At 38.4% G+C, this 14,747-nt stretch overlaps 1 protein-coding gene across 3 annotated transcripts in view; it reads left to right on the top strand.

The window, feature by feature from the left end:
• Positions 1-14,747, top strand: part of ORC2 (origin recognition complex subunit 2) — a 61,709-nt gene that overhangs the window by 9,810 nt on the left and 37,152 nt on the right. For all 3 annotated transcript variants that reach the window (XM_058439782.1, XM_032755002.2, XM_058439785.1), the window contains exons 5-7: positions 4,397-4,486; positions 11,235-11,327; positions 12,704-12,735. In XM_058439782.1, the coding sequence (XP_058295765.1) occupies positions 4,397-4,486; positions 11,235-11,327; positions 12,704-12,735 (215 nt within the window). The remainder of the gene's footprint in view (positions 1-4,396; positions 4,487-11,234; positions 11,328-12,703; positions 12,736-14,747) is intronic.

Raw genomic sequence — 14,747 nt, forward strand, 5'->3', positions numbered from 1 at the left:
AAGAAATCCCAAATCCCATCTCTACAAAAAAAAAATACAAAAATTAGCTGGGCGTGGTGGCGTGCACCTGTAGTCCTAGCTGCTCAGAAGGCTGAAGTGGGAGGATCACTGGAGCCCAGGAGGTTGAGGCTGCAGTGAGCCACAATCACACCATTGCACTCTAGCATGGGTGACAGAGCAAGAATTTATCTCATACACACACAAAAAAGCTTAGCATCTGAACCATTTTTAAGTGTATGGGTTCAGTGGCATTAGGTACATTCACACCGTTTGTAACTGATCTCCCAAACTTTTCTCATGTACAAAACTGAAATTTATTCATCTGTAGATGGACACTTGGGTTGCTTCCACCTTTTGGGTATTGCGAATGATGCTGCTGTGAACATGGGTGTACAAATACCTCTTTGTGACCCTGCATTCAATTCTTTGGGGTATATATACCCATAAGTGGAAATGCTGGATCATGTGCTAATTCTATTTTTAATTTTTTGAGGAACCACCATACTTTTTGCACAGTGGCTGCACCATTTTACATATCAACCTACAGTGTACAAGGGTTCCAATTTCTCCACGTTCTTACCAACACCTATTTCCTTTTAAAAAAAAAAAAAAAATAGTAGCCCTTTTAATGGATATGAGGCGGTGGTTTTATTTTCTTTTAAATTTCACATATCGTTAAATTTTCAGAGATCAGTCTTCGGACAAAAAGAACTGTAATAGCTAGTAGTATTGCATTCTAATATATAAATAATGTATGGTTTTCTATATTATACTTTTGGATTGTTTGTAACTTTTTATTAGTGTAACTAATGCAGTAGTGATTGATTTTGATGTAGGACTTGAGTCTTTGAATGTAAGTTTGCTGGAGATCAGCTGGTTGAACAGTATTGCCTTTTTTTTTTTTTTTTTTTTTTTTTTGAGACAGGGTCTCACTCTGTCACCTAGGCTGGAGTGCAGTGGCACAGTCAAGGCTCACTGCAACCTTAGCCTCCCTGGGCTCAGGTGATCCTCCCACCTAAGCCTCCTGAGTAGCTGCAACTACAGGTGCGGACCACCATGCCTGGCTAGTTTTTGTATATTTTGTAGAGGTAGGGTCTCACCATGTTGACCAGGCTGGTCTCAAACTCCTGGGCTCAAGTGATCTGCCAGCCTCAGCCTATCCAAAGTGCTGAGACTACAGGCGTAAGCCATTACGCCCAGCCTGCTTTTTTTTTTTTTTTAATTTTTAAGATAGCATATCCATAATGCATCAACTGGAATTTTCCAGTTTCATTTTCTTCCAATAAACTGATAATGATACTTTTGATGCTATCTGAGTGTAGTAGGCTTTCATGTTTCTCAAATTTTCTCTTAAATCTTTTACAGTTTCTCATTCTTACCTTATTTAAAACCAGTTGTTTTAGTTAATAACTTTTTCAAGTTTATGTTTTGTCTATATCTGACATTCAGACAAAAATATATAGGCTGGGCGCGGTGGCTCACGCCTGTAAATCCCAGCACTTTGGGAGGCTGAGGCGGGTAGATCATGAGGTCAAGAGATCGAGACCATCCTGGCTAACACGGTGAAACCCCGTCTCTACTAAAAATACAAAAAAAATTAGCCGGGCGTGGTGGCGGGCAACTGTAGTCCCAGCTACTCGGGAGGTGGAGGCAGGAGAATGGCATGAACCCGGGAGGCAGAGCTTGCAGTGAGCCTAGATCGTGCCACTGCACTCCAGCCTGGGCGACAGAGTGAGACTCCGTCTCAATAAATAAATAAATAAATAAATAAATAAAATATATAGTTATACATTCTATATTCTAATTATATATTCTAGTTGTAGTTCTATAATTGCAGTAACAAGTTCTCCATAAATAGACTTGTGCATATATGAAAACTAGATACACTATAGAAGTAGCATTGCAGATCACTGGGCTAGCGATGAGCTGGTCAGTAAATGGTGATGGGACAATTGTATATTCCCATTAAAAAAAAAAAGGGCCCTCTACCTCCCTTTATAAACAGATTAATTACCTTAATTATTTAAACATGAAAATCAAATTGTAAATGCTTTTAGACGCAAATATGAGAATATGGTTTTGGTCTTGATTATAGAAAGTTTTCTTGGAAAGCATGTAATCAAAAAAAGATTAACAAATTCAACTAATTAAAATTCATTATTTCTCAAGAAAGTGAGAAGACTACAGACTAGAAGAAAATGTTGCAAAAGACATGTCTGATAAAGGACTTTTAATCCAAAATATACAAAGAGCTTTTAAAATTCAGCAATAAGAAAACAATTTAATTAAAAACTAGGCAAATAGGTATTTGAACAGATACCATATGCTTATTTGCCATCTATTTTTATTCTTTATTACCAAGGAAAATAAAACAGATGGCCAATAAGCATATGAAAATATGCTCAATATCATATCATCAGGGAATTGCAAATTAAAACAAAATGAGATACCATTATACACCTATTAGAATAGCCAAAATCCAAAACACGAATACCACCAAATACTGGTTAGGATGTGGAGCAAGAAGAACTCATTTATCTTTATTTAATGCAAAATGGTACAGCCCCATGAAAAACAGCTGTGCGGCTGCTTATAAAACTCAACATACTCTAACTATATAATCCAGTAGTTATGTTTCTTAGTATTTACCCAAATGAGTTGAAAACTTATGTCCACACAAAAACCTGCAGGTGGACCTTTATAGCAATTTCATTCACAATGGCCAAAACTTGGAAGCAACAAAGAGGTCGTTCAGTAGATGAGTGGATGAACAAACTGGCACATTCTGACCATGGAGTATTCAGCACTTAAATAAAAAAGAGCTATCAAGCCATGAACAAGATAGGAAAGGACCTCAAAAGTATGTTACTAAGTGAAATAGGCCAATCTGAAAAGGCTACATACTGTATGATTCCAACTATATGACATTCTGGAAAATGCAAAACTGTGGAGACAGTAAAAAGGCTAGTGTAAGGTCTATTTTATAAGAAACCAGCACTTTCCTTCAAATGACACCATAAAAAGAGTGTAAAGACAAGCCACAGTGTAAAGAAGATATTTTTTCTGAGAAGAAACCTGTAAAAAAATGTTCAATGTCATTAATGATTAAGGAAATACAAATTAAGACACCTCTCTTCAGTTTATACCCATTGTTTGAGAAAGATTAAGGAGTTTGGATAAAACCAAGTGTTGGTGGAAATACAGATCACCAGGAAAGCTTAAATAATAAGGAGGATGAGCACACACTTCGGAAAGTTTGACACTATTTTCTAATAAATCCATTAAGTGTTGACAAAAATTACATATATTTAAATGAAAAACAACTGTTTCAAAAACTTAATGAGGAGGGCGTTGTTTTATATTTTTAATGTCTGGCTTCATTGAAGGCAACTGGATTTTCTTATCTGCTTCACGCATTCTATTAGTCAATATGATAACTTGTTATCACATCATGTCGTCTCTGGCATACCTCACTGTACACTCTTGTTTGAGAATCAAAAGTTAATTAATGTCTTAGTATTATTACGAAGTAATTTTGACCTCAGGGATCCTAGCAACCCTCAGGGCACATATTGGAAATTGCTGTGGTAGGAAGTAGGATACTAGAAATGAATGTTCACTGTGTTGTAGGTAGCAGTTGATATTTAAAGAAGAGATTGAAGAATGTCAGTTAAGTCAGGATCTGTGAAGAAAGCTTTTTTTTTTTTTTTTTTTGAGACTTTATCACTTTATCACTGAGGCTGGAATGCAGTGGCACAATCTCTGCTCACCACAACCTCTGCCTCCCAGGTTCAAGCAATTCTTCTGCCTCAGCCTCCTGAGTAGCTGGAACTACAGGCGTGTGCCCCCATGCCCGGCTAATTTTTTGTATTTTTAGTAGAGACGAGGTTTCACTGTTAGCCAGGATGCTCTCGATCTCCTGATCTCGTGATCACCTGGCTCAGCCTCCCAAAGTGCTGGAATTACAGGTGTGAGCCACCGCGCCCGGCCAAGAAAGCTTCTACCATAAAACAGCTGTTTAAATCTCAACCTCAACAATTGTACTTTTCATCTTTGCTTCAGAAAATAAATATAACCAATAAACTCCCTTTAGTCTTCCCTCCTCAGGGACAACTGTTGCTAGGAATTGAATGCATATCCCTCTAATCTGGGGTTTTGCTATGGTTTTGTATTTTTACATAGATGTCTGTGTATCTTTGAATAGCATGTTAAAACTTATATAAACAGTTTCATAGCCTGTTTTCTTTACTATGTATTTCTAAATATTTTATATATAAATATATTAAACCTTTATGCAAGGCTATGAAGGGTACAAATCTAAAGTTTTTTGTTAAAATTTTTTTTCTGTTAATTTTGTTTTTTATTCCTAAATGTATATTGCATTTTTTTCTTTCAGAATCATTGAAAAATGGCTCTGCTACAGGTGGTGGAAATAAAGTTTATTCTTTTCAGAATAGAAAACACTCTGAAAAGATGGCTAAATTAGGTATGTTGCTTTTCTGATTTCTATAACTATTACTCATCTTTCCTAAGGTAGATTTAACCACATTCCCCATGATTATTATACCACTACGTTTCCTAAAAGAATGAGAGAGATTCCCTGTGGTTTAAGAAATAATGAGACATTCCTTAAAAGAAGGATGTTATATTAAGCACAATTAAGTTCATTTGTTTTTTTCATGCTCAGATGTCTTCTGTTTTCAGCTAGATTATAAGCTTCTTGTAGTATGTGCACAGTCTTTTGTTTTTCTTTAGTCCTCTCCAATGTAGCTTAGTTTCTTTTTTTTTTTTTTTTTTTCAAAGGTGGAGTCTCACTCTGTTGCCCAAACTGGAGTGCAGTGGTGCAATCTTGGCTCACTGCAACCTCCGCCTCCTGGGTTCAAGCAATTCTCCTGCCTCAGCCTCCTGAGTAGCTGAGACTACAGGTGTGCTCCACCACACCCGGCTAATTTTTTTGTATTTTTAGTAGAGAAGGGGTTTCACCTTGTTGGCCAGGTTGGTCTCAAACTCCCAACCTCAAATGATCCACCCACCTCGGCCTCCCAAAGTGCTGGGATTACAGGCATGAGCCACCATGCCCGGCCATAGCTTAGTTTCTTCACAAATTTTTTTGAAGTAACAAGTGAGAGTCACATGGAGATATTCTGAATTGATTAAATAAGAGTTTTGCTGGGCACGGTTGCTCATGACTGTAATCCCAGCACTTTGGGAAGCTGAGGCAGGAGGCAGGCAGATCCCTTGAGGTCAAGAGTTTGAGACCAGCCTGGCCAACATGGTAAAACCCCGTCTCTACTAAAAATAAGAAAAATGAGCCAGGCATGGTGGCATGCGCCTGTAGTCCCAGCTATCCAGGAGGATGAGGCAGGAGAATCGCTTGAACCTGGGAGGCAGGGGTTGCAGTGAGCCGAGATTGTGCCATTGCACTCCAGCCTGGGTGACGCTCTAGAGCAAGACTCCATCTCAAAAAACAAAATTAAAAAAAAAAAAAACCCAGCGTTTTACTCTGTATATGGAAAAATCTTGTTTATATTACAGAAAAATGCTTACATAAAATTATTAGGAATGATCTTCTAACATTTTTCTTACTTGAGTTACCACCTATACCAATTATACTTCAGTTGCTGATTTTCAGAGAACTAAGCTGTAATAAATTACATATAACCTTAAAATTAAACTGTCAATTATTTTTCAAAATTCAGGCCAGGCATGGTAGCTCATGCCTGTAATCTCAGCACTTTGGGTGGCCAAGACAGGAGGATCACTTGAGGCCAGTAGTTCAGTACCAGCCTGGGCAACATAGCAAAACCCTGTTTCTACAGAAAATTTAAAAATGAGGCTGGGCGTGGTGGCTCACGCCTGTAATCCCAGCACTTTGGGAGGCCGAGGCGGGCGGATCACGAGGTCAGGAGATCGAGACCATCCTGGCTAACACGGTGAAACCCCATCTCTACTAAAAATACAAAAAAAAAAAAAAAAATTAGCTGGGCATGGTGGCGGGCGCCTGTAGTCCCAGCTACTTGGGAGGCTGAGGCAGGAGAATGGCATGAACCTGGGAGGCAGAGCTTGCAGTGAGCTAAGATCACGCCACTGCACTCCAGCCTGGGCGACAGAGCGAGACTCAATCTCAAAAAAAAAAAAAAGAAAATTAAAAAATTAGCCAGGCGTGATGGTACATGCCTGTAGTCCCGGCTACTTGGGAGGCTGAAGCAGGAGGATCACTTGAGCGTAGGGGTTCAAGGTTGTGGTGAGCCATGATCACACCACTACACTCCAGCCTGGGTGACAGAGTGAAACCCTGTCTCAAAAAAACAAAAACAAACAAAAAATCAGATGGCACTGTATTTCAATCTTGTGGTATGAGGGGGGTCATCATTTTTGAAAGCAGTAAGGAAAGGAAATAATATATGTGAAAGCACTTTGAAAATTATAAAGGTATATAAATATAAAGTTTGGAAATACCAAAAAGTCAGGAGCAAAAGTATAATAATTATCCACCTGGTAAATGTAATAGTTGAAAAAGAGGACTTATAATGTATAATTATAAAACACCTATGGATATTTCTTCAGTGGTTTGTTTTTATTCAATCACTGTAGCCAATGACACATGTAAACATTCAAGGTCAAGTAAAAATGAAATATGTTAAATGTTGACACTGATGAGGAATATATGAGAAGTAATTATAAAACCTGTGTTTCTGAATATAAGTTAATCAATTGCCAAAATCAGTTTAGTTTTTCTAAAATGTGTGACATTAAATACATTACTGATTTTGAACATAACATGGTACATACAATAATTTACATTAATTGATGTGTTTCTTAGTATTTATTATCTACATCAAGAAATTAAGTTTTTTTGGTTGGGCGTGGTGGCTCGCTCCTGTAATCCCAGCACTTTGGGAGGCCGAGGTAGGTGGATCACTTGAGGTCAGGAGTTCAAGACCAGCCTGGCCAACATGGTGAAACCCAGCTCTACTAAAAATACAAAAATTAGCCGAGTGTGGTGGCACACACCTGTAATTCTGGCTACCTGGGAGGCTGAGGCAGGAGAATCACTTGAACCCAGAACATGGAGGTTGCAGTGAGCCAAGATTGCACCACTGCACTCCAGCCTGGGTGACAGAAAGAGGCTCCATCTGAAAAAACAAGAAATTAAGTTTTTAAATCTATAAAAATGACTGAATCCTGTGTCGGAGCACTGCGAAACCAGAGAAGAAATGCTGATGTAATTATTAGAAAGATAAAATAGACACTAAGACCAAAATGAAACCCTAGGACAATGGTGCAGGACAAAGAAATACCACTGGAGAAAGAGGAGAATTATTATTGTAAAGTGAAATAGAACTCACAGCAGTAATCAAGTAGTAGTTCTCCATTTGGAGAATTAGCATGCTCATAACTTAAAGATGATAATGTGTTGTATTTGTAAGCGCTGCATAAAACTGGAATATTATCCTCATTCTGTGCATTTCTGTCATCACATCTGAAAGAAATACACATTTTAAAGTCATGAGAAGATAGTTTTATAGATATTTAGTCTTTATTATTATGACCATGAAATTTCAGGAACACAGTTTGACAGACTGATCAGACTTTCTAAAATCTTTGTTTAGTTATGATGCTCTTTAATGAATTTCACTGGCTCATTAAGTATTGTTGCTAATTGTGTTTACATCTACATATATCAGTAAAATAGAATGCCTTAATATTTAATAAATAACATAATCTGCTGGAAAATCATATGTTATTCTGAGTATAAATGATGATTTTGGCCAGGCATGGTGGCTAACACCTATAATCCCAACACTTTGAGAGGACAAGGCAAGAGGATCGCTTAAGCCCAGGAGTTTGAGACCAGCCTGCGCAACATAATGAGACCTTGTCTCTATAAAAAAAAAATAAAAAAGATTTTCATATAATTGGGCTAACCAAGATACAGGGCTAGAAATAGACTATAGGTTAGATAGGAAGGCTTTGTAAAATACAGAGAATGTATCTAGAGTAAGAAAATAAATGTAAACAAAAGAGCAAAAGTAGAAGTACCAGGTAGAGAAGAAAGTGAGGAGTTCAATCAGGCTGGAGAAATAAATGGGTAAATTAAAAATAGACTGAGATCCAGCAATCCCACTACTGGATATATACCCAAAGGGTATGAAATGAGTATGTCGAAGAGATATCTGTACTCCCGTGTTCATTGCAGTATTATTTCACAATATCCAGGATATGGAATCAACCTAAATGTTCATGAGCAGAGGAGCAGATAAATATAAATGAGGTAAAAGAAAATAACTATCTTTTTTAAAAAATTAGAAAATAGATTGGTTACATAGGACCAGATAATAGACTAATCTAAAGCTATCATTAGACAGAGACCAGTTTATTGTGTAAAATACAATATAAATGAATTAATAGAATAATGAATATAAAGATACAAAATTTATGCCCTATTTTTTTTTTCGCAAGCCCACAAGTAACATCTTAATTTTTTTTAAGGGCCTCACTGTATTGCCCAGGCTGGAATGTGTGGTGTAATCTCGGCCCGCTGCAACTTCCACGTCCTGGGCTCAAGCGATCTTCCTGCCTCAGCTTCCCAAGTAGCTCGGGCTGAAGTCACACGCCACCACAACTATAGAGACAGTTGCCCAGTCTGGTCTCAAACTCCTAGACTCAAGTGATCCACCCACCTCCGTCTCCCAAAGTGCTGGGATTATAGGCTTGAGCCACCATGTCCAGGCCTAATTTTCTATTAATAGAGTCAACAGCCATGCCATTACATTTCATTTAATATCATCAAAAACAAATATGACATAGGAGCAAGAAAAGAATGATAAAAACTGTACACATGCATTGAAAGTGTGCATGTAGATGACTAATACAGAGCAAAGGTCAGCCAGCTTTTTCTGTAAAGGGCCAGACAGTAAATATTTTCAGCTCTGTGAGCTAGACAGTCTCTGTTGTGACTACTGAACTTGGCTGTTGTAGCTGAAAAGCAGCCACAGACAATATGTATGGATGGTGTGGCTACGTAAAACTGTATTTAAAACAAGTGGAAAGGCTGGGTTTGGCCCCATAGACTTATAGCTTGCTGGCCCCTGACATAAAAAAAACACTGTAACTTTTTGCCATTCATAGTCATAACTGAACAAAAAGTTACGTGTTAAATAGTGATTCACCACTGGGCGTGGTGACTCATGCTTGCAATCTTAGCACTTTGAGAGGCCGAGGTGGGAGGAGAACTTGAGGCCAGGAGTTTGAGACCAGCCTGAGCAAGATAGGAAGACCCAGTCTCTACAAAAATTTAAAAATTAGCTAGGCATGGTGGCGCATGCCTGTGGTCCCAGCTATTTGGGAGTTTGAGGTGGGAGGATGGCTTGGGCCCAGGAGGTCAAGGCTGCAGTGAGCCATGATCACGCCAGTGTACTCCTGGGCGACAGGTAGTTGTACTAGGCATTGTGCCTGGTGCTTATTAGACATGTTGAGTCATCCAAGAGGTGTTGGAATGTCTGCCTATCTCTGTGTGCTCACAAAAATGACTATCTTAGCCGGGCGTGGTGGCTCACACCTGTAATCCCAGCACTTTGGGAGGCCAAGGCAGGCAGATCATGAGGTCAGGAATTTGAGACTAGCCTGGCCAGCATGGTGAAACCCCGTCTCTACTAAAAATAAAAAAATTAGGTGGGCATGATGGCACACATGTGTAATCCCAGCTACTTAGGAGGCTGAGGCTAGATAATTGCTTGAACCTGGGAGGCAGAGGTTGCAGTGAGCTGAGATCGCACCACTGCACTCCAGCCTGGGCGACAGAGCAAGATTCTATCTCAAAAAAAAAGAGACTATCTTGTTCTTAATTCTCTTCAATTCTTCCTTTTTCTTCTTTTCTCCCTGGCTCCTTTGTAGTTTAATGGTTATTTAAAATCAGGTGGAGCATTTTTATGTTTCAGTATAAAACCAAAATGATCTCAGCTAAGTTGCTTTTGTTGCTTCTTTTCATATGAAGTTGTTTCCCTATCCTGTGAATCAGCCTTTAATCCAAAAATGACATAAAGAGAAGAGCAAGGACTGAGCCTTAAGTATGCCTAGAATGTTGAGGAGGCTGAGGACAGTGAAGAAGAGATGGAATAACCACAACCAGTAGCTTGGGAACGAGGATAGTGTCATAAGACTCAAATGGAGGAATTAATATCAAGGGAAGATTAAAAAAAAAAACAAAACTTAGTGAATCATATAGAAGACCGAAGAGATTAAGAAAAAAGAAGCAGCAAATTCATTTGTAGAGATTGTTATGAGTATCTTGGGTCAGTTTCAAGATTGGAGGATAAAAATGGGGGCAGGTGAGAAAGGTTTAGGAGCCAGTAAAATGGCTTTCACTTGTACAAATTTAACTACACCTTCTCCATTTAGAGAAAAAAAGAAAAAAGGCAGTTAATTTGGTATGTGCCCTTTTTCTCAGTGAACAGTGTCCCAGTGTGAGAGTTAACTTGGAAAAGGTAAATCTGTTTCTTCATTTGGGTTCATTTTCCGCATGCCTCTCATGGTGTGAGTGTGAGAGCATCATTAAAGATAACAATTATATTTTTTTATTTAAAATGGCCTCTATTATAAGTGATTTGGTCTTTGGTCTTTAGAAAAAAAAAGCGAGAGAAAGAAAATTGTTAAAGTAAAAATAAAATGGCCCCTAAACAAAAGACCACTATTTCATTTATTCTCGGTTGAAGAAATGGCCATCTGTTCAACACTCTATTTTATGTATTATTTATATGTATTATAGACTTTTTGGCACAAAATAAACTGTTCACACTTTATGGAAGATTTAAAAGATTTTAAAGTATAATTTTAATTCTGCACAGTTTTCACTTGATTTTAGATCTCACTTTCTGGCCCTTCTTTCTCACCCCCCATCAAAGATGTGCCTCAACTATATATGGTAAGAAATGAAAGGAACGTAAGTGGTTGATGGAGAGAAGAGTATGGTAATTAGAGAAAGCAGCAAGGTCAAAGTTAGTTATTTGTATTTTTTTTTAAAGAAATCTGTGGGTAATATGAAGGAAAATTTGAAGATGCTCGGAAGACAGCTAATAAAGGTGAAAGCAGTATTACTCCTAATATGGGTAGGATTTTTTTTCTAATAAAAGTAACAGAGGTTTTTAAAGAATTTTTGTCAGCGAAATAAGGTTATTTCCCTCTTTATCTACTGTTGTCCTTTAAAAGGTTTTTATATATTTCTTTGTTTACAGCTTCAGAACTAGCAAAAACATCAAAAAAAAGTGTTTCATTCAGTTTGAAGAATGATCCTGAGATTACGATAAACGTTCCTCAAAGTAGCAAGGGTAAGACATCACATTAGTTCTTTGAAAAGAGTTTTCATAGTTGCTTCAAGATAGAGCATGTTACTTTTTTCCTTGTTTGTGAATTTTTATATATTTTCTTCTTTTCTGGAAATTCATTCAACAAAATGCAATTAATATTTCAACTCATGTACCTTAGTATACCCGTGTTTAGCAGTCAATAAGAGGGAAAAATATCTGTGCTAACTGAAGTTGTGCAAATTGACAGGGTTAACCAGAAATAGTCTTTAAGTCCTGTTGTCATTTGCTTGAGTTAGCCAATTATTTATAGAAGATTTGGCTTTGGGAAATACTATATGAAATAAGGCGTTTGGAGTTTGGAAGTCTTACAGGTTGTGGAGCAGCTGTTTTTGAATGATCCATTCTAACTAGATTAAAAAGTGTACATTTTGTTACTCTTTATTTATATTTTTCTTTTTGTTTTTGAACACCAGTGTCACTTGCCAATATTTCTATTTTTTTCATTTTTTAGAGACGGGGTCTCGCTATGTTGCCCAGGCTGAAGTGCATTGGCTATTCACAGGCACAATTACAGCACACTATTAAAGCCTTGAACTCCTAGGCTCAAGTGATCCTCTAGCCTCAGCCTCTCATGTAACAGGGCCTATAACCACACCGCATTGTGTCTGGCTCCATTGTACTTTTTTTTTGAAAAGGAGTCTCGCTTTTCACCCAGGCTGGAGTGCTGGAGTGCAGTGGTGTGATCTTGGCTCATTGCAACCTCTGCCTTCCGGGTTCAAGCAATTCTCCTGCCTCAGACTCCTGAATAGCTGGGATTACAAGTACCTGCCAACATGCCCAGCTAATTTTTGCATTTTTAGTAGAAATGGGGTTTCACCCTGTTGGTCAGGCTGTTTTCTAACTCCAGACCTCAAGCGATCCTCCTGCCTTGGCCTCCCAAAGTGTTGGGATTACGGGCGTGAGCCACCGCTCCTGGACAGTTGTACTTTTCAGTAATCAAAATTTAAAAGGGCTCCGTTTTTCTTGTTAGAATGCTACAGAAATGCAGGAAGTAGCTGTTAATAATGTGAGTAATCATGAAACTAATAGTGATAATCCTCCGGTGGATATGGAATTAATTTATAATTTAGTAATAATGTGGTGGCTTCTATGTAGAAGCTGCAACTTTGCTTTTTTTTTTTTAATTTTTAATTTTTTGAATAGACACAGGATCACGCTGTGATGCCCAGGCTGGTCTTGAACTCCTGGCCTCAAGCAATCTTCCTGCCTTGCCTCCCAAAGTGCTGGTATTACAGGTGTGAGCCACCATGCCTGGCAAACTTTACTTTTAATGAAACTAGACCACAATGAAAAGTGAAGTGTCCATAGTAAGTCATGGCTTTTTGTTCATTCTTTAGGCCATTCTGCTTCAGACAAGGTTCAGCCGAAGGTAAGCAATTGACTAAAAAGCAAAAGCCTTAGTGTTACAAAGTAAGACATGATGAAAAATCGCCAGAAATTCAATGAAAAAATTGACCTCTTAATTTATATAGTGCTTTGTAATTTACAGATATTTGGCAGTGAAATACCTAACTTATAGATGGAGAATTTGAGGTTCAGAGAAGTGAAGTGACTTGTGTGAGTTCACTTGACTAGGAAGGAGAACAGCTAGAAAATGAAGCCAGGCCTCCCAGACCCAACTGTTGTGCTTTTTCTGCTGTGTGTAGCTGGCCTGAAAATTTTTGGGGTTTTGCTTTTATGTATCATGTTCTGTTTCATTTGCAGGGGGAAGAGGGCAGTGTTGTGCAGTTTGATCCCAAGATGCATTAGATCCATTACTCTATCTTTTTATCTCCTCCTTTGTGGGGTTTTTTCTTTGTTTGTTTGTTTTTGAGACAGAGTCTTACTCTGTCGCCCAGGCTGGAGTGCGGTGATGTGATCTCGGCTCACTGCAACCTCCACCTCCCAGGTTCAAGTGATTCTTACACCTCAGCCTCCTGAGTAGCTGGGATTACAGGTGCGCACCACCACGCCCGGCTAATTTTTGTATTTTTAGTAGAGGCAAGCCTTCACCATGTTGGCCAGGCTGGTCTTGAACTCCTGACCTCAAGTGATCCACCCACCTGGGCCTCTCAAAGTACTGGGATTACAGGTGAGCCACCACGCCTGGCCTCCTTTGTGTTTTTGTGGTATAATTTTCTCATTATGCCTTTTCAAGTGGTGAGTGTTCCGTGAAAGGGCCATATATGCAAAGCATCCCCCAAATGCCAAAGGAGCCAAGAAACCAAAGGACAAGGCAGACAAGTTTAGTTTGTCTGTAAAGGGTATTTTATTAGAGACAGAAGCATGGTCTTGGGCAGCCACAAGACAGGTAGCTCTCTGCACTGTTACTCCCCAGACCCACGGCTTACATACCATAAGGAAAAGGGGATACATGTTCCAGCAAGATAATTAAAGGCAACCCTCTTTAATTGTCAAGAGGGCAAGAATGCTGTATGCATTGTAGCCAGTAATTTGTGTGATAATATCAAGGTTGACATGTTCTTTCACAGAAGGCAGTACATAAAGTAGGAATCAGGAGGCATTCATGAGACTGGGGCTAATCAGAAGTTAACATGATGGATTAGCATCCAAGATGGAGTCACTTTTGTCTCCACAGTCAGTATAGACATTTAAGGCCATGGTTATGGCCTATGCAGGAATGTCCTATTTAGACAAGTCTAGGTATGGGATTAGACATGCCAGACTTTCATTTGTCTTTAATAATGCTTTTTTCTTATGTCTTGTGTGTTGTATCACTATAAAAGGAAAAAAAAGAAACTCATTGCCATAATCCAATCAAGAATTTAGATTATTTTTTCTCAAGTTATAGATTATAACCCATTAGAAGATATTGTCAACTCTCCCAAAAAACCAGAAAAACCTGTTGATGAAACAAAGCTACCTATCACAATAAGGGACAACATCATTGTGACAGAATCTTAGTGTACTATCTTAGAAAAGCAAGTTCAAGAGAAAATATATGTAGGGCTTGGGGATCCTGGGCTCAAATGGCTTAAGGCAGGTTTTTCAAGATGGTAAACTGATTGGGATTGGGCAAAGTTAGGGACAAGATATTTTAGGATTGGTAGACACAGTGAAGATCGTGTCTTAAAGTGTATCTTGATAACTAAACTGTTGATAAGATAAGCTGTTTGCCCTAGGAGTAATCTGTTGTCCTGATAGGAGAACAGTTTGCCCAAATGAGCAAACTGTCAAGAGAGATTAGTTTGCAGAAATTTTCTATAGCAAGTAGGAAAATTATTTATTAGTCTTGTCTTTTTGAGCAGGAATTTTCTGCAATGGTTATTTTGACACAGGTGTTGTGAATTCTCAGACTTAAGCTGTGTAGATATATATAAGTTGTCTCAATACTCAATCTTGAAATCAGTTTAATAGGACATAAACTGCATTTTTAACAAA

Source organism: Hylobates moloch, unplaced genomic scaffold (genome assembly GCF_009828535.3).
Source record: "Hylobates moloch isolate HMO894 unplaced genomic scaffold, HMol_V3 SCAFFOLD_1, whole genome shotgun sequence".
Lineage (NCBI taxonomy): Eukaryota > Metazoa > Chordata > Mammalia > Primates > Hylobatidae > Hylobates > Hylobates moloch.